Here is a 27,952-nt window from a genome sequence, read left to right on the forward strand (position 1 = left end):
AGACCTTTTTTGGATGGCATAAAATGCACCAAAATTGTATTCTGCATACATTTACAGGTGAAACTCGAAATATTAGAATATCGCAAAGTTCATTTATTTCAGTAATGCAACCTAAAAGGTGAAACTAACATATGAGACTCATTACAGGCAAAGCGAGATATTTCAAGCCTTTATATGTTATAATTTGGATGATTATGGCTTACAGCTTATGAAACCCCAAAGTCTCAGTTTTGAGGTCCCCTTTGCTCAGGGGGTATGGATTAATTAGCTGACTAGAGGGCGACACTTTGAGCCTAGAATATTAAACCTTTTCACAAAATTCTAATTTTAAGCTGCATTAATGCAATTCCTTCTAATTTGCATTACTGAAATAAATGGACTTTTGCCCTTTTTTCGAGTTTCACCTGTATTCGTATGTCACATCTTTTTTTGCTGACCTTATTCACTTCAATGGGTCTGTGGTCCGCATTTTGCGGACATATTTTATCTTTTTGCGGAACGGACACACGGATGACCCATGTGCTATCCGCATCGGTATGTCCATTCCATTAAAAGAACATGTCCTATACTTGTCCACAAAAGTGCGGACCCGTTGAAATCAATGGGTCAGCAAAAAATGCAAATGCACCACGGATGGTGTCCTTATTCTGCGGATCTGCAATTTGCAGACGCCAAAATGCATCTGGTCGTGTGAACGAGGTCTAAGCTGTAATAAATTCACTTGCCTAAAACCCCCTCTAGGGTTGGGTTCACATGTGGCAAATCTGCAATGTTGTGCAGTACCAGCAAACCGGATGAAATTTTAAGAAATGTCACCTATACGCTGCGTAAAAAATCTGCAGTGTAAGGCCTCATGCACACGACCATTTTTTTTTGCGGTCCGCAAAACGGATTTTCGTTGTTCCGTAACTGTTTTTTCTTCCGTGGGTCTTCCTTGATTTTTGGAGGATCCACGGACATGAAAAGTAAAAAAAAAAACTTAGTCAAGTTTGCATTGAAAATGATAGGAAAAACGGACACAGATCACGGACGCGGATGACAATCTTGTGTGCATCAGTGATTTTTCACGGACCCATTGACTTAAATGGGTCCGTGAACCGTTGTCCGTGAAAAAAATAGGACAGGTCATATATTTTTCACGGACTGGAAAAACGGATCACGGACGCCGAAGCCAAACGGTGCATTTTCCGATTTTTCCACGGACCCATTGAAAGTCAATGGGTCCGCGAAAAAAAACGGAACAACGGTGGCGGATGCACACAACGGTTGTGTGCATGAGGCCTTACTTGTCAATTTATGCTGCAGGATCTCCAACGCAGATTTCACCTCCATGGCCATTGCCGCGTCAGAAACCAAATGTAACTGCGATTTTGCAGATTTCCTGTTTGTTTGTTTGTTTTAGACTTTTTGGGGGGTTTTGCTGCAGAAAATCAGTTGTGGATTTTGGTGCAGGTTTGAGGCAAAATCTGCAACAAATCTGCTGCATCAAAATCCACAAATTACATGCGGATTTTGCTGCACTTTTTCATCAGTGAAAACCATGGCAAAAACTGATGTGCTGCCAACTTAAAAACCGCACAAGGGGTCGATTTTCATAGGCTTCCACCTGGAATTATTTTTTTTTTATACAGTGCATGGATGAGATTTATTTCAATCTCATTCACTTTGCTGCACATTTTTTCACCTGCAGAAACCGGTTGCACGCCACTCTGCTGTACGCATGATGCCAAACGCCTGACGCTGTCATAGGAGCTTACGCTTTATTCTTTCAGCATTCATGTACATTTGTAAAGATCTAAAATTTCCGAACAAGAATTTCTAAAGTGCCCGAGCGGCATTTTTTTTTATTTTATTTCTAGCTGTTCTTGCCAAGCCACAAACCTGGGTGCATATCTGGTTTTCAATGTGGAGGGGTGGGGGCTAGCCTCCATCAGCCCAGGACTGGAATGTACATGCACTGGGAGGTAAATGGATTCTCCTACTACTTCAGAGAATGATTGAAACCTGAGGTTTTTTTTAAGATCAAGTGAGTTCATCCCTAGCAAAATGTGAATTTGCCACTTCTGTCTGCGATAACCAGGGAGCATCTGATAAGGAAAATCGTGAAGCTTTCAGTAAATTTTTAATGTCGTCGGCCAGAACATTACAGGCTTGAAACAAAGGTATCTGATCAGCCTCAGGTCTGGGCAATATCTGGGGCTTGAGCTGCATGGATTTAATTTCAGTGTCGCTCCTCCCCTGGAGCTTCTCGATTGGCTGCAGCCCTGGAGAAATTAGCATACAGACTGATCACTGTGTGTCAGGCAGTTAGCCGAAATAAGTTTGCAGAAAGCTCCTCCATCTGGAAGAAAGGGATCAGCTCTGTCCTGGTTTTAGGGGGTCTTCGCTCCATTCACGAGGGACGTGCAGAATTGTCTCCAGAAAAATTCTCCACAATCCGTTCTCCTAAAAGGAGACACTACTTGCACCGAATTTGCATTTCGAAGAACTTCCAGCAGCCTTGGATATTTTTTCCTTGGATCTTTAAATTTCTCAGGAACATGGCTCACAAAGCACAAGCCCTTCAGGAGAGTGATATTCATCACGTGAGGTGTCACAGCCTGGAAAGCTTTCACTAAACGCAAGGATTGCTGCTAGCGCCTTTCTCTTTTTTGACGGTTCTCATCATCCGTACCTATGGCTGGAATATATAGCTCTGCCCTGAAGACCTTGGAGGACCTTACGTTGGACTCGGGATATGGGGCAGAGGACTCCTGCAGGTCTCTCAGCCTCTCGTCCTCCAAATCCAACTCCCAGCCTCTGGCATCATCTTCTCAACACCGTGGGAACTGGTGGTATTATTCGGGGTCCATGAATAGCCGAAACAGCAGCTGGGACACCATGAACACCGCACTTACAGAGGACCCTGACGTGGTGGATATGTTCTCCAGGTGCCACCGGCTACCTGATCTAGAAGATTTTCCATGGACAGAGGAGGATATTGGAAAGCTGCTCAGAACAGGTAAAGGAGATGGCGGCATTAAGTGGGAATTTTCCCAAGATGCGGTGAGGAGAATGTCGGTTCTGCTGAGGCGGCCTCTCATAAGGATATCAAGGGAAGCGCAACGTTTGAGCGTTCTTCACGCAAAGTGCACACGCTATGAGATCCAGAGCGCCATGAAACTTATTCTAAGCTGGGCTCTGTCCCAGAGCTGCACACTGGCCACGGTTCGGGCTCTGTCTCTTTACAGCATGAGCGCCGGCGATGGACTGCGCCAAGGGAAGTCTGCTCGTTGCGGACTCTCCATGTCTGTTGGTAGATTCTTCAGGTGGATGGTGGACACTAGAATATCGGTGCGGATCCACGAGTATGCAGCTATTTGCTTGACAGCTTGCATGGAGAACTTATTGGAAGAAATAAGAGCCCGTGTTCTAGCGAGTCAAGGGACGGTTGGGGCAGAGATATCTCTTGATGCCCTGGAAATGGCAATCAACAATGACGCTGAACTATGGGGAGTCCTTCAGCCCTATGAGCACTTAATCTGTGGGAAGAACGCCAATGGTAAGATGCAAGAAAATCATATCTTTTCAATATTTATATGGTGGCAAAATTGTATTTGAGATTTCCATATCTGAGACATGGGAGATATTTATACCCTGGGGTGTTTGGATTGAGAGGAGCACCTTTTGCATTTGTCGGGCAGGTGATTGACAACTACAAGTTTTTGTTCTTTTGGGCAGACACTTCTACAAGCTGCGGCTGCTGGCGTGAGATGTTTGGATAGCAGTGGGGCATGTGAACACGGTGGGGTGGAGATGTCACTCATAGTACATGCTACACACCAGTGGCTTTTTCAGCTCTTCCCCTGAGAACAGGAGTTCCTTGTATTAGAAGTTCAATGTTGGTTAACTTCACTAGAGGGGGAGCATATAGGTCAAGTCTACATGGTGGCCATACCCTGCCGAACCTGTTGATTTTGGCAGGACTGGCTGACCATCTGATGTGTATGAAGGTGTGCCAACCCTATCTCCAACTAACGATGTCCATGTTGAATTTCAGCGTCTGATCCTTTGGCTGTTATAGGAGAAGAGCCAGCACCAGAGGATCTGGCAGTGGCTCGCTCCCCTCTCCAGATTGAGTGTAGATGCAAAAATGAGCATGCACGTGTATGGGGGGGAATAGGTTTCCTCAGATGAGCCGTGCAATGGGTGTTACCAAATGTGTCCGCCTGCAACTTTCACACAATACTGTACAACTGCCAATGTAAATATCATTTGTTTTGAACAATCTTGCAACATTATCTTTGACTTCTAATGGACTGCAGCTTCAGAAAAAAAAAGTTACTGAAAAGTTTTATGTTGGAAAGACCCTCTTACCAATGACGTATTCTGATACAAGTCGCAGGGTGGCTCTAGCCTACCTCTTCTGTAGATTATCATCAGGTAGCTCTTAAAAGGTCACCTCCAGACTGCCAATCAGATCTAATGAATGGAGTGTCTGGCACTTGCTGTGTACACAAATGAGGATTATAATAGACTGGAATTAATTATCAGCCTTGCATCTTATTATAGACTCCCCGGCTCCAATAAATGTTATTATCTCCATCCCCAGATGCATTGAATGTGTTTGAATATTGATGTATGCAAATAGCGAGACCCGATCGGGACAGAGGTGACATGAGACATTTCATAAGCAGACGGGTGCATTGTGTGCGTGACATATGGGGACTGCGGCATCTCCTCTCACCCTGCCAACACCGCTGTGCCCCATCCCTTTGTATGCCCAGCGGACTGCATATGTTACCTGTAGACTGGAGTAAGGAAGCCCCTGGCACTACTACTGAGCAGGCCAGCTTGGTTCAGATTTTCTGCCTTAGGCCTCTTGCACACGAACGTATTTTCATTCCGTTTCCGTTCCGTTTTTTTTTACCGTATACGGAACCATTTCATTTCAATGGGTCCGCAAATATGCATTCCATTTCTATATTTCCGGTCCGCAAAAAAATAGAACATGTTGGACAAGGATAGGACTGTTCTATTAGGGGCCAGCTGTTCTGTTCCGCAAAATAGGGAATGCACACGGATGTCATCCGTATTTTTTGCGGATCCGTTTTTTTGCGGACCGCAAAATACATACGGTCGTGTGCAAGAGGCCTTATTTTTGGAGTTTTCTCTGTTCCTATGATTTCAAACCTCAAGCTCTCTAGATGTTGCAAAACTATCCATCCCAGAATGCTTGGAGTTGTAGTAGGCGAGCCACTGGTGTGAAGATTATGGATCACCAACCTCCGGCACTTCAGCTGTGGTCAAACTACAACTCCCAGCATGCATGCATACTTGCTTGGCTGTTCTAGAAACTCCCATAGAAGTGAATGGAGCATGCTGGGAGTTATAGTTTTGCAACAGCTGGAGAGCCACTGGTGTGTAGTTCAGGGATCAACAACCTCCATCACTCTAGCTGTAGTGTAACTACAACTCCCAGCATGCACTCTTGCTGGGCTGTTCTATGAACTCTCATAGAAGTGAATGGAGCATGCTGGGAGTTGTAATTTTGCAACAGCTGGAAATCCACTGGTAAGTAGTTTAGCAATCACCTCTGGCACGCCAGCTGTGGTGTAACTACAACTCCCAGCTTGCACCCTCGCTGAGAGTTGTAGTCATACAGCCACTGGTATGTAGGGGTGTTACCACTGACCATTGAGCCAGTATTACTAGCTCTGCAGGCTGCAGGTTCTCCCCCACTGGAGCCATTTAAGTCTTATATTAGGAAACTGCATAAATAGCAATTCCCCAATCATCTAAGTGAATATCGCATGGCCCCTCGAGACCTGTCGCAGTGCTTGGAAGGTGCCGGTTCTCCGGGTAGCGAGTCTTTAGGGCGATGAGAATGGAGAAGACAAGTTAAGGCAGCGTTCCCTTCTTCTGTAGGACGCCCCTATGAAGACTGCATGGAGGATGGATGTGAATGGCCGTCATACACCTGTATAAACAGACCGGACTCGGCGTCTGTGCCCTGTGTGTGTTCAGTTGCAGCTTATTTATAAACCTGAAGTGAAATTCTCAGGATGCGGCCTACAGTACAGAGGCATGAGGCACTATGTTCCTCACGCCTCGCCTCTTATTTGGACCCAGAAAAACAATGGTTTTTACGTAGTCCTGTCATGTGTTTTACAAAGACAAGATCCAAAAAGGACAGGCCTATGGATTTCATCTATATGGTTGTGAGTAAACACAGGTGGCGTACAAAGCTGGCTTTAATTAAAGGGATACTCTAGGCAAACTGTATCGGGGGGGGGTACGTATGACACGAGGCCCGCACAAGGCCTGGCAACAAATAATGGGCCACGCCAATCAAACTGTCTTTGTTGCCCATAGCAACCAATCAGGGCTCAGCTTTCATTTCTTAAACTGCTGTGGTAAAATGAAAGCTGCACTGCGATTGGTTGCTATGGACAACAAAGACAATTTTTCTTTTAGACCTTTTTTCTTTTTAAATCAGATAAATCTTTATTGAATTTTTACACGGTTTTGATCAATCTGCCCCAGTTATCTGTTGTTTTTTTTTGTAGCGTTCCAGTAATACCCCTCTAAGGCGATAATACTATATTTAGGGTTCACTCACACGTCCGTAATTCTGGCTCTGCATCCGTTCCACAATTTTGCAGAATGGGTACGGACCCATTTATTTCAATGGGGCCGCAAAAGATGCTGTCCGCATCCGTAGTTCCGTTCCACGGCCCCGCAAAAAAATATATAGCATGCCCTATTCTTGTCCGCAATCAGCCGGGAGCTCTGTGTATCCTGCTGCTGCTGGGGAACGAGGTGAGTATGTGGAGTGTATTTATTTTTATTTTTTACTGCCTGTGAAGGGGGCACAGCTTGGAATATTACTGTCAGGGGGCACTTTACTGGGCATATTACTGTCAGGGGGCACAGCTGGGCATATTGCCATCAGAGGGCACTTTACTGGGCATATTACTGTCAGGGGGCACATATCTTGCCATAACTACTGTGATGGGGAACCTATCTGGCCATAACTACTGTGAGGTTGCAGATATCTGGCCATAACTAGTGTGAGGGGGAACATATCTGAGCATAACTCCTGTGAGGGGGCATATATCTGGCCATAACTACTGTAAAAGAGGCACATATTTGAACATCGCTACTGTGAGGGGGCACATATCTGAGCATAACTCCTGTGAGGGGGCACATATCTGGCCATAACTACTGTAAAAGAGGCACATATTTGAACATCGCTACTGTGAGGGGGCACATATCTGGCCATAACTACCGTGAAGGAGGCACATATCTGAGCATAACTCCTGTGAGGGGGCATATATCTGGCCATAACTACTGTAAAAGAGGCACATATCTGAACATTGCTACTGTGAGGGGGCACATATCTGACCATAACTACTGTGAGGGGGCACCTATCTGGCCATAACTACTAAGAGGGGGCACCTATCTGACCATAACTACTGTGAGGGGGCACCTATCTGGCCATAACTACTGTGAGGGGGCACATATCTGACCATAACTACTGTGAGGGGGCACATATCTGGCCATAACTACCGTGAAGGAGGCACATATCTGAGCATAACTCCTGTGAGGGGGCATATATCTGGCCATAACTACTGTAAAAGAGGCACATATCTGAACATCGCTACTGTGAGGGGGCACATATCTGACCATAACTACTGTGAGGGGGCACCTATCTGGCCATAACTACTAAGAGGGGGCACATATCTGGGCATAACTACTGTGAGGTTGCACATATCTGGCCATAACTACTGTAAAAGAGGCACATATCTGAACATCGCTACTGTGAGGTTGCACATATCTGGCCATAACTACTGTAAAAGAGGCACATATCTGAACATCGCTACTGTGAGGGGGCACATATCTGGCCATAACTACCGTGAAGGAGGCACATATCTGGGCATAACTACTGTGAGGGGGCACAATGTTGGCATAACTGCTGTGTGGTGGCATAAAGGGGGAATAATTATTATATGGGGGCATTTAGGGGACTGGGTGGGATTAGGTGTTTAGTTATATTTTGGGCGGAGTTAGAGGCGTGGCCTAATGTGGGAAAAAGTTGCCGCACTCAGTGTCCCTCTTCCTTCCTTTCTGTTTCAATAGTTTTTATTGCGTTTTTCATTTCAAACGGTTAAAGAAAGTACATGACAGTTTGATTTGTTCTGGGTATGCTTTAGTCCTCCAGAGCAGGACACTCTTTTTAGCAGCTTTATCAGCCTTTCACTGCACCTGATGAAGGTCTTGAGCGGGACACCCCCTCTCTGAACCTGTATTTCCCCAATAGGGTTTTTAAGATGGGTTTTCTAAACCGGACGACCCCTGGAAGCCATTTCCGATTATATTGGAATTATATTGGTGCTCGGCTCCTTAGGGAAGGTTCACAGCCCAGACACATTTTAACACTTTCCCTCCTGGTGCTTTTTATCCTGGAGCCGCCCCCAGCTCGTTAATTGTTTACACCACTTCGTGCTGCTCCGACTGCTGGTTACGCCGAGTCTTCAATCCAGATGTTTAAAACCCCGGCTGGGCGTTGGCTGAACTATATCCAAAACCATACGGGAACTGTATAGAAGCAATTAGTCGTTTTTTTGGATGCAGATGAATTTCGGAGCCTGAAACGCAAAACCGCACTCTGGTCATCAGGATTCAGTAGCCAGAGAGCAATAAAAGATCTGTGGGAAACCATCACACTGGTCCAAATTCTGTTACAATTAGGCCTCATGCACACGAACGTTTTTTTTCACGGTCCGCAAAAACAGGGTCCGTAGGTCCGTGATCCGTGACCGTTTTTTCGTCCGTGGGTCTTCCTTGATTTTTGGCGGATCCACGGACATGAAAAAAAAGTCATTTTGGTGTCCGCCTGGCCGTGCGGAGCCAAACGGATCCGTCCTGAATTACAATGCAAGTCAATGGGGACGGATCCGTTTGACGTTGACACAATATGGTGCCATTTCAAACGGATCCGTCCCCATTGACTTTCAATGTAAAGTCCGGAGTCCCTTTTATACCATCAGATCGGAGTTTTCTCCAATCCGATGGTATATTTTAACTTGAAGCGTCCCCATCACCATGGGAATGCCTCTATGTTAGAATATACTGTCGGATATGAGTTAGATCGTGAAACCTCATTTCCGACAGTATATTCTAACACAGAGGCGTTCCCATGGTGATGGGGACGCTTCTAGTTAGAATATACTACAAACTGTGTACATGACTGCCATCCGATCTCTTACAGGGGGCCGTGATCAGCACAATTAACCCCTCAGGTGCTGCACCTGAAGGGGTTAATTGTACTATCATATCCCCCTGTAAGAGATCAGGGCTGCCAGGCAGCAGGGGGCAGACCCCCCCCCCCTCCCCAGTTTGAATATCATTGGTGGCCAGTGCGGCCCCCCCCCCCTTCCTCCATTGTAATAAATCGTTGGTGGCACAGTGTGCGCCCCCCCTTCCTCCCTCTATTGTAATAATTCGTTGGTGGCACAGTGTGCCCCCCCCCCCCGCCTCCCCCCCCCTTCCTCCCTCTATTGTAATAATTCGTTGGTGGCACAGTGTGCGCCCCCCCCCCCCCCCTTCCTCCCTCTATTGTAATAAATTGTTGGTGGCAATCATTGGCCCCCCTCCCTCTATAGCATTAACAACATTGGTGGCCAGTGTGCGGCCTCCCATCTTGCGCCCCCCCCCCCCCCCCGATCATTGGTGGCAGCGGGTTACTAGCAATAGTACAAGATTCATACTTACCTGGGAGCTGTCATGTTCGTGTCCGGCCGGGAGCTCCTCCTACTGGTAAGTGACGGTTCATTTAGCAATGCGCCGCACAGACCTGAGGCTGTCACTTACCAGTAGGTGGAGCTCCCGGCCGGACACGAACATCGCAGCAGCAGGTAAGTATTAATCTTCTACTATTGTACTATTGCTAAGTAACCATGGCAACGAGGACTGTAGTAGCGTCCTGGTTGCCATGGTTACCGATCGGAGCCCCAGCGATTAAACTGGGACTCCGATCGGAACTCCGCTGCCACCAATGATGATGGGGGGGAGGGGGGGGGAGATGGGAGGCTGCCCACTGGCCACCAACGTTGTTAATGCTATAGAGGGGGGGGGGCAATGGGGGGCGCACACTGTGCCACCAACGATTTATTACAATAGAGGGAGGAAGGGGGGGGGGGCGCACACTGTGCCACCAACGAATTATTACAATAGAGGGAGGGGGGGGGGGGCCGCACTGGCCACCAATGATATTCAAACTGGGGAGGGGGGGGGGGGGTCTGCCCCCTGCTGCCTGGCAGCCCTGATCTCTTACAGGGGGATATGATAGTACAATTAACCCTTTCAGGTGCCGCACCTGAAGGGGTTAATTGTGCTGATCACGGCCCCCTGTAAGAGATCGGGTGCTGCCAGGCAGCAGGGGGCAGTCTTGTACACAGTTTGTAGTGTATTCTAACTAGAAGCGTCCCCATCACCATGGGAACGCTTCTGTGTTAGAATATACTGTCGGTTCTGAGTTTTCACGAAGTGAAAACTCAGCTTTGAAAAAGCTTTATGCAGACGGATCTTCGGATCCGTCTGTATAAAAACTAACCTACGGCCACGGATCACGGACACGGATGCCAATCTTGTGTGCATCCGTGTTCTTTCACGGACCCATTGACTTGAATGGGTCCGTGAACCGTTGGCCGTGAAAAAAATAGGACAGGTCATATTTTTTTCACGGCCAGGAAACACGGATCACGGATGCGGCTGCAAAACGGTGCATTTTCCGATTTTTCCACGGACCCATTGAAAGTCTATGGGTCCGCGAAAAAAAACGGAAAACGGCACAACGGCCACGGGTGCACACAACGGTCGTGTGCATGAGGCCTAAACCCGTAGGCTACGTCTACACCACGACATTTGTTGCGCGACATTTTGTTGCACTAATGTCGCGCGACAATTTTTATAATGGCAGTCTATGGTGTTACACTGCAACATGCAACATGCTGCAACTGCAACGCAACAGTCGCAGAAAATCCATTTAAGATGGATTTTTCTGCGACTGTTGCGTCGCAGTCGCAGCATGTTGCATGTTGCAGTGCGACACCATAGACTGCCATTATAAAAATTGTCGCGACATTAGTGCAACAAAATGTTGCGCTACAAATGTTGCAGTGTAGTTGCGACTTATTGTAAGTCGCGCGACAAATGTCGTCGTGTAGACGTAGCCTTAAAGAGGACCTGTTCCCTTTCCTGACATGTCTGGTTAAGGCCTCTTTCACACTACCGTATGGCTATTTCAGTGTTTTGCGGTCCGTTTTTTCACGGATCCGTTGTTCCGTTTTTTTTTTCCGTTGTGTTTCTGTTCCGTTTTTCCGTATGGCATATACAGTGATTACATAGAAAAAATTGGGCTGGGCAAAAACGGAACGGATACGGAAGACATACGGATGCATTTCCGTATGTGTTTCGTTTTTTTTGCGGACCCATTGACTTGAATGGAGCCACGGAACGTGATTTGCGGGCAATAATAGGACATGTTCTATCTTTCAACGGAACGGAAAAACGGAAATACGGAAACGAAATGCATACGACAGGTCCTCTTTAAAAGGGCTGTTTAGGATTTTCCTGCAGCGTTGCTCTCATTGAAGTGAATGGGAACAACGCTGCACTTACCAGTCCCGTCCACTACACAATGGATGGAGCTGTGTAGTTCCAGCACAGAAGCTACAACAATACAGCTGATTGACAGAGTGTCAGGACGGATCTGATATTGATCATGTATCCTGCGGATAGGCCATCAATATCAAACTCCTGGACAACCCCTTTAAGACAAGGAGACCTGTCGCCCTTCTCAACATGCCTGTTGTAGTAATACATTGTGTTCTATGCAGAGGACAACCCTGGAGCATCTTTCCTTAGAGCTCTGTGCTGTTTCTCTGTTACTCCTCCTGTAAATTGCAACTGAAGATCATCTTTGTCCTAGGGTGGATTTCCGTCTGTCATGTTTTACATTAGTTTAGTCTACCACTCAACTTTCCACTACATCAGCAGGAGGCTTGTTCCAAGGAGCTAGTTTTTAAATGAAAAAAATACTTTCTAATGTTACCATTCCTCCTTCGGGGTTTCAGACAGCGCCTCCTCGCTCTTAAAGCAAATGTTCATAATGGACCTAAAGTGGATCCAAATTCTGTGCTGATTGACCTCTTAAAACAGGGCGTCATGGGTGCTTGGCTTAGGTAATGGCCTATGGTGCTACTGCATCCACTAAACATCTCCCCATCCCCCTCAGTACTTAAGGGGTACTTAAGTAGCCTGTCAAGCTGGACTGCTTAGCATATAGCATGCACCTTTGTATGACCTTTGGATGGGAGTTCAGGGGCTCTTCACCAAGTGTCATGGCGCCAACAATCTCATAGTTTCAAAGGGATTTTACAGGCTCCCAATATTGATAAGCTATTCTCAGAATAGATCATTAATATGTGATCGGTGAGAGTCTGACACCCCGCACCCCCAACGATTAGTTGTTCCCTATACCGGCGCTGGAACTAGCGCTGTGAATAGAACACGAAGCACAGCGCCGTTCAAAGTGTAGTGGCTGTGCCGGGTTACTGCAGCTTTGCTCCCATTGAAATGAATTGGAGCAGAGCTGCAGTACCCAGTTCGGCCACTACACTTTAAACGGCGCTGTGCTTCCTGTTCCATTCACAGTGCTAGTTCCAGCTCCAAGAACAGCTGATCGGTGGGGGTGCGTGGTGTTAATCGGATATAAAGGGGTTTTCCCCATCTCAGACAATGAGGGCATATCACTAGGATATGCCCTCGTTGTCTGATAGGTGCGGGTCCCACCTCTGAGACCCGCACCTACACCCAGAACGGAGCCCTGAAAGTTGTGAAGGGCGCACTGCGCATGCGCAGCCACCATCCAATCATTTCTATGGGGCCCCCCGAAAATAGCCGAGCTCGGCTATTTCCGTCGAGCCCATAGAAATAAATGAGACTGGTGGCCGCGCAAGTGCGGTACGCTCGATTTCACTACTATGAATGGCGGTCCTAACACGGGGGGGCCTCCGGCTGCCACCTTCCTTGCTCCGTTCTCGGTGTAGATGCGGGTCCCACCTCCCCATTGTCTCTATCAGACAATGGAGGCATATCCTAGCCATAAGCACCCATTGTCTCAGATGGGAATACTCCTTTAATAACCTATTGGGGGGGTCGGCCATCAATATCAGGAGCCTGGAAAACCCCTTTAAATAGGATTGGCCCAGTGAAGGGATATAAAGGGGACTATGAAACCAATGGAAATTTGAGAATATATGGGACCATAATAAAGCCCAACATGAACCCTATTCAAACTTCTCCTTGCCTGGCTAGGTCTTCTCCAAGGCTGAGAGAACTCTACAGGGGGAAGGAAGAGACAACCATTTGGCCCTGCTGTCCCTTCCCAACCACATAGAGAGATTTAGATGGATGGACCTGTCCTCCTAGAGTCATATTCTTCAACCATAGTATGGACCAAAATAAACTACAAAATTTCAACGAGCAATAAGAAAATTCTACCCCGGTTTCTTCACTATCCGGGAGCCCCAATTGATTTTTGACATGGTGACAATGTTCCCCTTTCAGTCTATGATGACTGTAGGACATAATTAGTCCTTTCTCAATGTTTTTCATTTTTTTGGCCACATGTTTATGAGACTTTGCCACAAGGCACTGGCTGTGGTTTTGTCCCCTTTCCCTTTTCAGTGATGAAATCATCTGGATCTTTGTGTGTGTGTGTGTGTGTGATTTTTATTTTCTACATCTGGTTCCCAGCAAAGTTTGCTGCCTGAGGCCACAGAAAATACTGAGTCAGGCGGAGATGACCTCATTATCCTTCAGCCAAGACTGCAGGTCCCAGGGACGTGTATCAGGAGTAGATGCTGCAACCAAGTGCGCTCACCAATTATATTCATCATGAGGTTGTTGGTTTTTTTCATGTCGATTTAACCTTTTTTGTATCACAAATTTTATTTTTGGGATTCCAGTTTTTGAAAAGGTCATTTTAAGGAAATCGATGCATTGAATTGCTTGATCTGAATTTCAAATTCCTTGATATGTTTGCTGACCTTTCTAAACTCTCATACATAACGATAGTTAACTGGTTCAGAGGGTCCAGCAACAAAAAAAATTTTCATTAAAAATAATCAGAAACACCTTGCAATATGAAGACATTTTTGCCGCAGATGATTTACGATGCTGCCAAGAAGGGAACCTAATAATTATTTTAATGTGTTCCGATTATGCAAATAGAGGCACCATAAAAAACTTAAAAATTAACTCAAAGCTAAAAAAATCAGGTGTTACTGTACTTGTTTCTTATGTCCCCCTTAGGCCTCTTTCACACGAGCGTGTCCGGATAAGGTCCCGGTGCGTTGCGGCAAACCCGCGCGAGTAGGTACACAATTGCAGTCAGTTTTGACTGCGATTGCGTTCCGTTGTTCAGTTTTTATTGCGCGGGTGCAATGTGTTTTGCACGCGCGTGATAAAAAACTAAATGTGGTACCCAGACCCGAACTTCTTCACAGAAGTTCAGGTTTGGGTTCAAGGTTGTGTAGATTGTATTATTTCCCCTTATAACATGGTTATACGGGAAAAAAATAGCATTCTGAATACAGAATGCATAGTACAATAGTGCTGGAGGGGTTAAAAAAAGGATTTTTTTTTTTTAACTCACCTTAATCCACTTGTTCGCGCAGCCGGCATCTCTTCTGTATTCTTATTTGAGGAATAGGACCTTTGATGACGTCACTGCGCTCATCACATGATCTTTTACCATTGTGATGGATCATGTGACGGACCATGTGATGATCGCAGTGATGTCATCAAAGGTCCTTTTCCTGTACACAGCCAAGAAGAAGACAGAAGAGATGCCGGCTGCGCGAGCAAGTGGATTAAGGTGAGTTAAAATATTTTTTATTTTTTTTAACCCCTCCAGCCCTATTGTACTATGCATTCTGTATTAAAAATGCTATTATTTTCCCTTATAACCATGTTATAAGGGAAAATAATAATAATCGGGTCCCCATCCCGATCGTCTCCTAGCAACCATGAGTGAAAATCGCACCGCATCCGCACTTGGGCCCCTTTCACACGGGCGAGATTTCCGCGCGGGTGCAATGCACTGAATCCAGACCCATTCATTTCTATGGGGCTGTGCACATGAGCGGTGATTTTCGCGCATCACTTGTGCGTTGCGTGAAAATCGCAGGATGCTCCTCTTTGTGCATTTTTCACGTAACGCAGGCCCCATAGAAATAAATGGGGTTGCATGAAAATCCGTTCGGATGCGGTGCAATTTTCACGCATGGTTGCTAGGTGGCGATCGGGATGGGGACCCGATCATTATTATTTTCACTTATAACATGGTTATAAGGGAAAATAATAGCATTTTTAATACAGAATGCAAAGTACAATAGGGCTGGAGGGGTTAAAAAAAATAAAAAATATTTTAACTCGCCTTAATCCACTGCTCGCAGCCGGCATCTCTTCTGTCTTCTTTCTTCAGGACCTGGGTAAAGGACCTGTGGTGACGTCACTGCGCTCATCACATGGTCCATCACATGATCCATCCCCATGGTGATTGATCATGTGAATGACCATGTGATGAGCGTAGTAACATCATAAAAGGTCCTTTTCCTCACAGATGAAGAGAGAACAGATGCCGGCTGCGCAAACAAATGGATTAAGGTGAGTTAAAATATATATATATTTTTTTTTAACCCCTCCAGCGCTATTGTACTATACAGTCTGTATTCAGAATGCTATTATTTTCCCTTATGACCATGTTATAAGGGAAAAATAATAAAATCTACACAACCTTGAACCCAAACCTGAACTTCTGTGAAGAAGTTCGGGTCTGGGTACCACAGTCAGTTTTTTATCACGCGCGTGCAAAACACATTGCACCCGCGCGATAAAAACTGAACAACGGAATGCAATCGCAGTCAAAACTGACTGCAATTGCGTACCTACTCACGTGGGTTTGGCGCAATGCGCCGGGACGCATCCAGACCTAATCCGGACACACTCGTGTGAAAGAGGCCTTAGGCCTCTTGCACACAAACGTTTTTTTTACGTTTATGTTCCATTTTTGCCGTACCGTATACGGAACCATTCATTTCAATTGATCCGCAAAAAAAACGGAAGGTACTCCGTATGCCTTCTGTTTCCGTATTTCCGTTCCGTTCAAAGATGGAACATGTCCTATTATGTCCGCATAACAGACAGGGATAGTACTGTTCTATCAGGGGCCAGCTGTTCTGTTCCGAAAAAAACGGAATGCACACGGACGTCATCCGTATTTTTTGTGGATCCGTTTTTTTTACTAAAAAAGCCATATGGTCATGTGCAAGAGGCCTTAGGGTGAGTTTATATGCGACAGATATTTGGCAGAAATGTCTGCAACCTTCTATCTAGAGAAACAAACCCATTCAGATGCATGGAACAGATTTTTGGTTGCAGAAATGCATGCAATAAATCTGACGAGTAAGAACATACCCTTATATTCTTGAAGCTGAGCTATAAGGAGCTGTTTGATGGGACCCTGGCCTCATATCGTATAACTGATGTAGCTGCCCCTGGGCCTGTCTGTGACATGTATTGTGTCCTTTAAGGATTTCTAAGATGCTACTCCTTGTCCTTTTTTACTACGGTCATTCTACCATGTCACTGTTTAGTGCCATAGCGCCATACCATAGCTTCCTAGGAACCCCATGGACGAGACATGAGGGGCAGAAATATATTACTTCCATTTCATATATAAGTTTATAATTTACATCAGATACTGTCAGAAACTATACCCACAGCTGGCGTAGATTTGCTTTTCTGGCGCAAGGATAAATTTGGCACATCGTATCCAGCGCACTCTGCGTACATATAAAACCTGTGTAACCATTATGGCCACAAAAAGCTTTGGAGGACCTTACCTATCCATGCATTGCTTGAGCAGCCAATTGATTGCAATGAGCACCATGTAATGCTTCATTTCCCCTGGGGTGGCGCTGCTGAGAAATTGAACACCTGGTAGCTGGCTCTTTCATTGCTGATTGTTGCCGGTTCCATCTGCAGGACACTCTGTGATAAATTTACCGTCATGGGAAGTTTCTAACAAAAACAGATTGTACAAAGTGGGCAACCCTGTTAAGAACAATTTACGAAGAAGCCTGTTATTTGTTACCACAAACTTGGAAAACTAAGGGGGAAATGCATTATTTCCCCTATGACTCTTTTTGGCTTCAAAAAGTTGCAAAACCCCAGTTTGGTGACTTTTCCAATGCCATTGTGACTTTTTTTTTTTTTGGTGGGTTTGCGAAAAGGGGACATGGAACGGTTGAGGTATGGGCTAGGGCTAAGCCATCACCCCAGGCATATTTTTTTTAAGCTAACATTACAATACAAAATCTAAATGACTGTGTGTCAAATAAAAGATTTAGTATTGTATCTCCTGAACGAATAGACTTCTTCTTCCCGACCCTCGATGGTCCATCCTCTGCGCGCTCTTTAATTCTCTATAAGGGGGCCTGGGAGCAGCGCTGACAGCTATGATGTATTGCGGTGGCTTACAATAGCTGGGCTTCTAAAAAAAGACTGTTCAAGCCTCTAGCACCTTAGTGAAATGGGGGGAGAAATGAGGCAGTGCTCACCAGTGAAACCGAAAAGGTCAATGGCCTCTCGTTTACTTTGATGTTGGCAGTAGAGGTGGCTCATGCTGGTGGGCTTATCATGGTACTCACCAAAGCATCTGCTCTTATCAGCTGTTCCATCAGATGTTGGTGTAAGAAAGTGTAAAAAGATCCTTCCTAGACTTTGTAGATTCAGGTTGAACTGATTTATCTGGAGCTAATCACTGAAGTTGAGTGACTCTAGCCTTGAATGTAGAAGAGCCTTTTCCAAGTAATGACCAAAGCAGGAATAAAGAATCGAGGAAGCCGGAACCCCAAAAAAACAATGCCTCTTTCCACTGTCATCTCCCATGCTGGGACAGTCAGAAGGCCTCCATACCCATACGATCATTAGATAATCCTGCCGACTTGACTAACTTTTATCTAATGTCTATTACCAGGGGAAAAAAAACATAACCCTCTAAGGGTAATTGCACAGAAAGTCTATTGACCTGAGTAGTAGTATGAAACCCATCTCAATACAAGATCATACAAACTCCATAAGAAAGTTGTCCATGATCTGTTGGGAGCCCAGGGTCCCAGTCCCTTTAGCGTCTTGAAGCGAGAGTTAGATTACTACACTTACCCGGAGGAAACATTGCATGATAGTTACAAGAATTCCAACATGGCCGCCAATGTATTTCACTACAACCAATGTGAGACCAAAAATGGCCATGGATCTCCATATTTTTATGCAAATAAGGTTTTCGGCACATCTTGGGTGGGGTCGCTCCATTCGTTGAACCTGGCTTCCCTGGTGTCATCACTACCAACTTCAAATTTCGGGGACTGTCAATCAAGCAGGAAGGGGGCAGTTGGGCAGAGTTACTGGTGGAGCAAAGGTGCATCAGATTGGCCCCGACCACAGTGCACGGAGAAGAAAAAATTAAATGAAGAATTTCTGAGATGTCTTAGTTTAGCTTTTTTTTTTTCTGTCCAGATAGTGCCCAAGCCATACGATGCCTGGCAGAATGCAATTCATTATTGGACACTGCTATGGTGTTGTCTCAGGTATTCAGAGGCCTCCAGCCTGTGGCTTTCCAACTACAACTTCTAACATGCTCATGAGATGTGCACTGTGTGAGGACATACTGGGAGTTGTAGACTTATATTGTACAGTGCTGAGGTCTCTCCTGTCGCGGACAGCTGTGAATCATGGTCGACACCAGGCCCTTGTAGACTGTAAATGTGGCCTTGTCTATCAGAAGCGTACTAGTCTGCCCTGAATTAAAGAGGTTTTGTTTTGACAAATGACTCGAGACCAGTCAAGCTTCAAGGACTGCTATAGACATCGGCCAGACGCGGCGGGTCTATCTCTGGAAATGTCACAAAGGTTCTAACATATGGAAAGTTTCCTCCACACTTGGTGGAATTCGATAGATGAAAACCATCTAAGGCATATTCACTTGGGCGTAAGTTCCTGGGCTCAATGCAAAATCTGCACCATGTGCCTTTGGGTTCCCAATGTTTGGACCTTCCATCAGCCTAGGAAGCAGCAGTAGCCTCTTCCTAGGCCAGTTAAGTCATGTTCATTGGTCATGTGGCCTAGGCACAGCTCAGTTCCATTCAAGAGAATGGTGGCTGAGCTGCAATACCAAACACTGCCACTATGCAATGGATGGCACTGTGTCACCGGAGCACAGCAGCCTCTTCAAACAGCTGGTCGGTGGTGGGTGCCGGGCACTGGAACCCACCGACCACATACTGATGACCTATCCTGAGGTCATCAGTAGTAAAATCCTGGAAAACCCCTTTAAATCAAGGGCCACACGACCTAGTTATGGCCACCTTCACCCAATTTTTTTTTTTAGAAAGTGGATCCATTCCAAAATGTGAGAGAAACTGGTTTGAAGTTCTATATTAGATCCTTTTTTTTTTTTTTTTTTACAAAGCCAGAGTCGAAAAAGGTGAAGTTTAGATTGTGTGACTTGTGATTGGTTGGATTTTTGGCCTTTGTTTGGACAAGGGGTGTGTCAGTGGGAGGTATTATTTATTTATTTATTTAATATTTTATTTTATCTGTTTATTTACTTTTTTTTTTAAATGGATTCTATTAATGCAATCTCCTATTACTCTCCACTGATTTTTTTTTTTTGCCAGCTTGCGATGCACCCAATGCGATGGACGGAATGGCGCAGACACCAAGTTAAAAAGATGGACAGGAACACAAAATAGAAAAAAAATAAAAATATGCACTTCTAGCATACATTGTTTTTTATAGAAGTCTATTGGGGTCATTTCAAACTGGTGTAAATTAGAACTGGCCCATAGCAACCAATCAGATTGCACCTTTCATTTTTGACTGCTCCTTTGGAAAATGAAAGGAGGAATCTGATTGGTTGCTATGGGCAACTTAGCCAGTTCTGCTTTAAACCAGTTTGATAAATGACCATATATATATATATATATATATACACTCACCTAAAGAATTATTAGGAACACCATACTAATACGGTGTTGGACCCCCTTTTGCCTTCAGAACTGCCTTAATTCTACGTGGCATTGATTCCACAAGTCGCTGATAGCATTCTTTAGAAATGTTGGCCCATATTGATAGGATAGCATCTTGCAGTTGATGGAGATTTGAGGGATGCACATCCAGGGCACGAAGCTCCTGTTCCACCACATCCCAAAGATGCTCTATTGGGTTGAGATCTGGTGACTGTGGGGGCCATTTTAGTACAGTGAACTCATTGTCATGTTCAAGAAACCAATTTGAAATGATTGGAGCTATGTGACATGGTGCATTAGCCTGCTGGAAGTAGCCATCAGAGGATGGATACATGTTCTCATTCTGTTTACACCAAATTTGGACTCTACCATTTGAATGTCTCAACAGAAATCGAGACTCATCAGACCAGGCAACATTTTTCCAGTCTTCAACAGTCCAATTTTGGTGAGCTCGTGCAAATTGTAGCCTCTTTTTCCTATTTGTAGTGGAGATGAGTGGTACCCGGTGGGGTCTTCTGCTGTTGTAGCCCATCCGCCTCAAGGTTGTGCGTGTTGTGGCTTCACAAATACTTTGCTGCATACCTCGGTTGTAACGAGGGGCTGGAGGGGTGGTCCATGACACAGGTGGCAAAAGGGAGACTTCCTGGATCCCCCGATACTGTCAGCAAATCTTCTGGGTGCCAGGAAAGCTGCCCTAATTGTGTGTGGCGCTGGGACTTGGGTCATCAGATGTAGCCCTTGTAGATATTTTAGGGTCCAAATTGCACAAAATAATGAAGTTCTGGTCTAATATACAGGTAGAAACCATACAGACACTTTAGTAAGGAGCAATTTAGTAAATGTATTAATGCACATTTATGCATTAATTCTCCAGGTCAAAAAGAGGGACTTGGGTCAAAAAGAGGGACACTTGGGAGTCATGCAGTGACGCTGCATTAACCCTTTTTCCCCGATGCCCCTTACACCTGAGATGTCTCACCGTAGTATTGCAGATACCTTATAAACCCCGGCAGTCATATCCTCACTGTGCATCCCCTGCCAGAACCCTGCCGTTGCCATGGGATCGAGACCCAGACAGGAAATCATGGCAGGACGGGACAAGGTCCAACACACACACCACGCAAAACTGCTCACATTTAGGGTTTGGGGAAAAAAATTCTCATCGAGAGAGAAAGGAGCCTCTGTTCCTGAACCGAGCACTACACCCTGATCTGTGCCCCTGCTGTGCCTGGCTTTTCATGAAGTAACCATGTAAGCAAGTCCCACTGCTAGGTATAAATGTGCACACAGCAAGCACAGTCCACTTATAGGGCAGAAAACAGACTGCAACACGGTGGATGTTGGGAGTTGTAGTTTTGCCACAGGTTGGCGACATCTGCTGCACGGGATGTCGCTGCATTTCTAATGAACTTGGATGGCACCTATATAACTCTGCATTAGGTCTGGACTGTACTGGGCTCATATCCATGAAACATGATGGTCAATTCAGAAGAACACACGCATGCTTGGACGAGCCGAGAGTGCATGTCTGTGAAAAGCTGTGAGACAAATAGGGGTTCATTTGACAGCTATCTAAAGCCTCATGCAGACGTCCGTGGAACACGGTCCGTGAGATACCGGACTGGCATTGCAGGAGCGCACGGTGTCATTGGTCTGTGCATGCTTGGACGAGCCGAGAGTGCATGTCTATGAAAAGCTGTCAGCCAAACACGTGTTCAGTCAAAAGCCATCTAAGGTGTATGGTCAGCTTACTGGCCATTAAGACCACTTCTTAAGTCTCCGATCGGCGGGGATACGACCACTAGGGCCCCCACGATCACGAGAATAGTGTGGCAGACACGCATGCTCGTCCATTGCCTATTAAACTTTATGGGACAAAGCGCTTGTACTCGGCTATCTCTGGCAGCCCCATACAGCTGAATGGAGCGTCGGTGAGCATGCTTGACCGCTGCATCATTCAAACTGGGGCGAACGTGCCCCCGTTTTCGTGATCAGCGGTTAGATCCCCACCAATCAGACACTTATTATGGATAGGGGATGATAAGTTGTCTTAATGGGCAACCCCTTTAAGCTGATCATACACCTGAGATCGCTGTTATTGATGAGCAAATTTCATATTCTGAAATTCATTCACGGTTATTTTACTAAGGCCTCATGCACACGACCGTATTTTTTTGCGGTCCGCAAAACGGGGTTCCGTTTTCCCGTGATCCGTGACCGTTTTTTCGTCCGTGGGTCTTCCTTGATTTTTGGAGGATCCACGGACATGAAAAAAATGTCGTTTTGGTGTCCGCCTGGCCGTGCGGAGCCAAACGGATCCGTCCTGAATTACAATGCAAGTCAATGGGGACGGATCCGTTTGACGTTGACACAATATGGTGCCATTTCAAACGGATCCGTCCCCCATTGACTTTCAATGTAAAGTCTGGAGTCCCTTTTATACCATCAGATCGGAGTTTTCTCCAATCCGATGGTATATTTTAACTTGAAGCGTCCCCATCACCATGGGAACGCCTCTATGTTAGAATATACTGTCGGATATGAGTGAGATCGTGAAACCTCATTTCCGACAGTATATTCTAACACAGAGGCGTTCCCATGGTGATGGGGACGCTTCTAGTTAGAATATACTACAAACTGTGTACATGACTGCCCCCTGCTGCCTAGCAGCATCCGATCTCTTACAGGGGGCCGTGATCAGCACAATTAACCCCTTAGGTGCCGCACCTGAAGGGGTTAATTGTACTATCATATCCCCCTGTAAGAGATCAGGGCTGCCAGGCAGCAGGGGGCAGACCCCCCCCCCCTCCCCAGTTTGAATATCATTGGTGGCCAGTGCGGCCCCCCCCCCCCTCCTCCCTCTATTGTAATAATTCGTTGGTGGCACAGTGTGCCCCCCCCCCCTTCCTCCCTCTATTGTAATAAATCGTTGGTGGCACAGTGTGCGCCCCCCCCCCCTTCCTCCCTCTATTGTAATAATTCGTTGGTGGCACAGTGTGCGCCCCCCATTGGCCCCCCCTCCCTCTATAGCATTAACAACATTGGTGGCCAGTGTGCGGCCTCCCATCTCCCCCCCCCCCCCCCCCCCGATCATTGGTGGCAGCGGGTTACTAGCAATAGTACAATAGTAAAAGATTCATACTTTACCTGGGAGCTTGGGATCTGCGAGGTTCGTGTCCGGCCGGGAGCTCCTCCTACTAGTAAGTGACAGTTCATTTAGCAATGCGCCGCACAGACCTGTCACTTACCAGTAGGTGGAGCTCCCGGCCGGACACGAACATCGCAGCAGCAGCCTGGAGCAGGTAAGTATGAATCTTCTACTATTGTACTATTGCTAAGTAACCATGGCAACCAGGACTGTAGTAGCGTCCCGGTTGCCATGGTTACCGATCGGAGCCCCAGCGATTAAACTGGGACTCCGATCGGAACTCCGCTGCCACCAATGATGGGGGGGGAGAGATGGGAGGCCGCACACTGGCCACCAATGTTGTTAATGCTATAGAGGGAGGGCCGCACACTGTGCCACCAACGAATTATTACAATAGCGGGAGGGAGGGGGGGGGGCGCACACTGTGCCACCAACGAATTATTACAATAGAGGGAGGGGGGGGCCGCACTGGCCACCAATGATATTCAAACTGGGGAGGGGGGGGGAGGGTCTGCCCCCTGCTGCCTGGCAGCCCTGATCTCTTACAGGGGGCCGTGATCAGCACAATTAACCCCTTCAGGTGCCGCACCTGAAGGGGTTAATTGTGCTGATCACGGCCCCCTGTAAGAGATCGGGTGCTGCCAGGCAGCAGGGGGCAGTCTTGTACACAGTTTGTAGTGTATTCGAACTAGAAGCGTCCCCATCACCATGGGAACGCTTCTGTGTTAGAATATACTGTCGGTTCTGAGTTTTCACGAAGTGAAAACTCAGCTTTGAAAAAGCTTTTATGCAGACGGATCTTCGGATCCGTCTGGATAAAAACTAACCTACGGCCACGGATCACGGACACGGATGCCAATCTTGTGTGCATCCATGTTCTTTCACGGACCCATTGACTTGAATGGGTCCGTGAACCGTTGGCCGTGAAAAAAATAGGACAGGTCATATTTTTTTCACGGCCAGGAAACACGGCTCACGGATGCGGCTGCCAAACGGTGCATTTTCCGTTTTTTCCACGGACCCATTGAAAGTCAATGGGTCCGCGAAAAAAAACGGAAAACGGCACAACGGCCACGGATGCACACAACGGTCGTGTGCATGAGGCCTAATAAAAGCAGAATTGCCTTATGGATTCCGTTACCACGGACCATAACACAATTCTATGATGGAATGCCTGTAGAGGCTTTCCGTTATTCATTCCGTCATAATAGAAGTCTATGGGCTGCAAAACGGATCCGTCCTGTTTCCGTTATGCATTCCGTCATAGAATTGCGTTATGGTCCATGGTAACGGAATCCATAAGGCAATTCTGCTTTTACCACCAAACGAAGCGTGAAAGAATTTTATAACATGAAATTCTCTCATCTCTAATGGCTGTTGACTGAACCCACTTTGACTGATAGCTTTACCTGCTGACCGCCCCATAGACATGCACTCTCGTCTCGTCCCAGCATGCATGTGTTCTGAATTGACCATAGTGGTTCATGGGCCTGCAGCCTATCAGAGGCCGGTGCAGGCGGCGCGATGACGTCATCGCGCCGCCTGAGCTGTACAGCGCGGGACACAGGCCGGAAGAGGCCTGCATTGCCCAGAGGTAAGTATAAGTGTTTATTTTTTTATATGGTACTACTTACTGGCACATGATTGGGGGGCATCTATGGGGCACTTGTTACTGGCACATGATTGGGGGGCATCTATGGGGCACTTGTTACTGGCACATGATTAGGGGCCATCTATGGGGGCACTTGGTACTGGCACATGATTGGGGGCCATCTATGGGGGCACTTGTTACTGAAACATGATTGGGGGACATCTATGGGGGCACTTGTTACTGACACATGATTGGGGCATCTATGGGGCACTTGTTATTGGCACATAATTGGGGGGCATCTATGGGGGCACTTGTTACTGACACATGATTGGAGGGCATCTACGGGGGTACTTGTTACTGGCAGAGGATTGGGGGCATCTATGGGGGCACTTGTTACTGACACATGATTGGGGCATCTATGGGGCACTTGTTATTGGCACATAATTGGGGGGCATCTATGGGGGTACTTGTTACTGGCACATGATTGGAGGGCATCTACGGGGGTACTTGTTACTGGCAGATGATTGGGGGCATCTATGGGGGCACTTGTTACTGGCACATGATTGGTGGGCATCTATAGGGGCACTTGTTATTGGCACATGATTGGGGGGATCTATGGGGGTACTTGTTACTGGCGCATCTATAGGGGTACTTGTTACTGGCACATGATTAGGGGCATCTATGGGGGCACTTGTTACTGGAACATTATTAGGGGGCATCTATGGGAGCACTTACTGGCACATTATTGGGGGCACTGTGGGGGCACCTTTGGGGGCACTTGTTACTGGCACATGATTGGGGGGCATCTACAGGGGTACTTGTTACTGGCGCATTAATGGGGGGCATCTATGGTAGCACTTACTGGCACATTATTGGTGGTACTTTTTACTGGCACATTATTGGGTGGAACTTTGGGGGCACTTCTTACTGGCACATTATTGGGGGCTTCTACTGAGGCCACAAAGAAGGGGTAAGAAGGGCTCTGTATAGGGGCATTTTTTTACTGGGACACATTATGGTGGGTACTATTGGGAAGGGGAGAGAGGAGTACTATGGGCTCATCTATGGGGAGCACTAAGGGGTATTTTATGCTTGCAAATTATGGGGGACACAGAGGGCATCTACTGGGGCAAGATGAGAAATGGCTGAAAAATGGTGGTCTGGTCTGAAGATCTGAAAGGAGAAGACGAGGAAAGAGAACATCTACATCAAAGAGACGTCACTGGATGTAATAGGAATGTGGCGCTGTATCACCCTGCATGTAGGGCTGGATGGAGGGGTTAGTAGTACAGTATTATCTGCACATTGTAAAAAAAAAAGTAATCTGCTAAATACTATATATTTGTGTCAGAAGTTGTGCTTTTTTAATTTTTAGAATAATGATACAGACATTTTATTTGATACTTTTGTGCTGATTAAATTTTTTCCCTCTATATTAAGGGACACTATAGTCACCAGAACCACAACAGCTAAACGTAGTAGTTCTGGTGTCTGTAGCATGTCTCTGCAAGCTTTTCTGAGAAAAAGTCAGTATTTACATTACTGCCAAGGAACGCCTCTAGTGGCCGCTCATCATTATTAACGTTTACTGCTCTACGAGGCGTGTGGATTTTGTGGTGTGGATGTGTTGTGGTGGAGGGCGTGATTGCATGCTAGGGTGTGGGAAGGCGGGATCCAGGGGGCCCAAGTAAATTCTTGCCCAGGGTCCAATCAATATTAAAGACGGCCCTAGTAATGGGATCCGACGGTAATCCGTCTCCTTTCCGGCATATGTGCCAACTTTTGGCCGGACAAAAAATGTTCACAACGCAGAAGTGAATCTGGCCTAAAGACATACCGCAGGGTTATAGGCAGGGGTGTACCTAGCCTTTCTGCTGAGGTGAAAACTGAAACGGCGCGTCCCCCCCTCTTCTTCCCAGTGCAAATTTCTTAACCTAACCCCTTCCCTTCAGCCCATGGCCCTTCGGCTGCCCCCTTCTTGCCCCTCGCCTCACCTGGCCTCATTGGTGGTGCACCCCTGGTTATAGGTGCCTTAACAGTATAGATTAGTGCAGTTAGAAAGACATCTGCTCCCTGTACCAAACCCTCAGCTGTGAGCAAGACTAGGTCCGGACAGGTTGTCAGTATAGAGATATCTATGACGCGTCAGCACCACTTTTTCCACCATGTGACTATTATGCTGTATCTGTAGCTGCGATCCATGTGGACCTCCTGAGATAGCCCTCAGCCTGTTCCCTCAGCTCCCCCGCAGTGCTGATCAGGCGATGACCTAAGCCGCAGTCTATTATATCGAGCAGAATGGGAATATAATGAATGACAATGCTGTCCTATCAGGAGGCCTAATTACTGCTACAATGCCCCTGTCTCATGGACGGCTGCTGACGCGTGCTCCTGACCTCGGCACAAATGCTGGCACTTCTATCCCGGCCTCATCCTCTTTGATTTTACAAAAGCCTGAGTAATGTAATTATCCGACTGCCGGAGATAATAATCCACTTGCTATTGTGGGAGAAGTTTACAGACCTACAGCGCATTCGATTCCAGTTGGGCGCTGACTATATCTGGGCGTCATAATTTCCTGAAATAGAAGACACCTTGTCAGTAGAGCCTTGAAACGCGTCAGCCGTCATTGCTGACATTGAGTTACGAACTGGCTTCTCTCTGTAGAATAGGTCTCACGTGGGCGGCAAACCTTTGTATTTTGATGAGTAACGCAATGGAGGAGGTTTATCAATAATATTACGGATTCAGCACACTGGTAACATCCCTGAGGGTTTAGATTAGTTAAAGGGGTTGTCCAGGTTCAGAGCTGAACCCTGACTTATCCCCATCTTCACCCCACCAGCCCCCCTGATTTCATGCTCCGATGCTCTCCTTTGCCCTGCGCTGAATCTCGCAGGGAAAAGGCATTTTTAGGAGATCCAGTGATGTACCGGGCTCTGCATATGGACTGCTAGGAGGAGGCTTCCGCCCAGCAGTGAGCCCTGTGAAGTTACCGGCACTAATGGGCGGGCTTTAGCATGTAAAATGGCTAGGACAGCGCTAAAGCCCGCCCATTAGTGTTGGTGATGT

The 27,952-nt window shown here is 46.6% G+C and overlaps 1 protein-coding gene across 1 annotated transcript in view; it reads left to right on the forward strand.

Annotated features, from left to right (window-relative positions):
* Window positions 1–2,347: 2,347 nt before the first annotated feature.
* ABTB2 (ankyrin repeat and BTB domain containing 2) overlaps window positions 2,348–27,952 on the forward strand; it is a 98,244-nt gene continuing 72,639 nt past the window's right edge. Inside the window, exon 1 of the mRNA XM_040410701.1 lies at window positions 2,348–3,541. Coding sequence (XP_040266635.1) covers window positions 2,677–3,541 — 865 coding nt within the window. The 5' untranslated portion in view covers window positions 2,348–2,676. The remainder of the gene's footprint in view (window positions 3,542–27,952) is intronic.

Source organism: Bufo bufo, chromosome 10 (genome assembly GCF_905171765.1).
Source record: "Bufo bufo chromosome 10, aBufBuf1.1, whole genome shotgun sequence".
NCBI classification, from domain to species: Eukaryota; Metazoa; Chordata; class Amphibia; order Anura; family Bufonidae; genus Bufo; species Bufo bufo.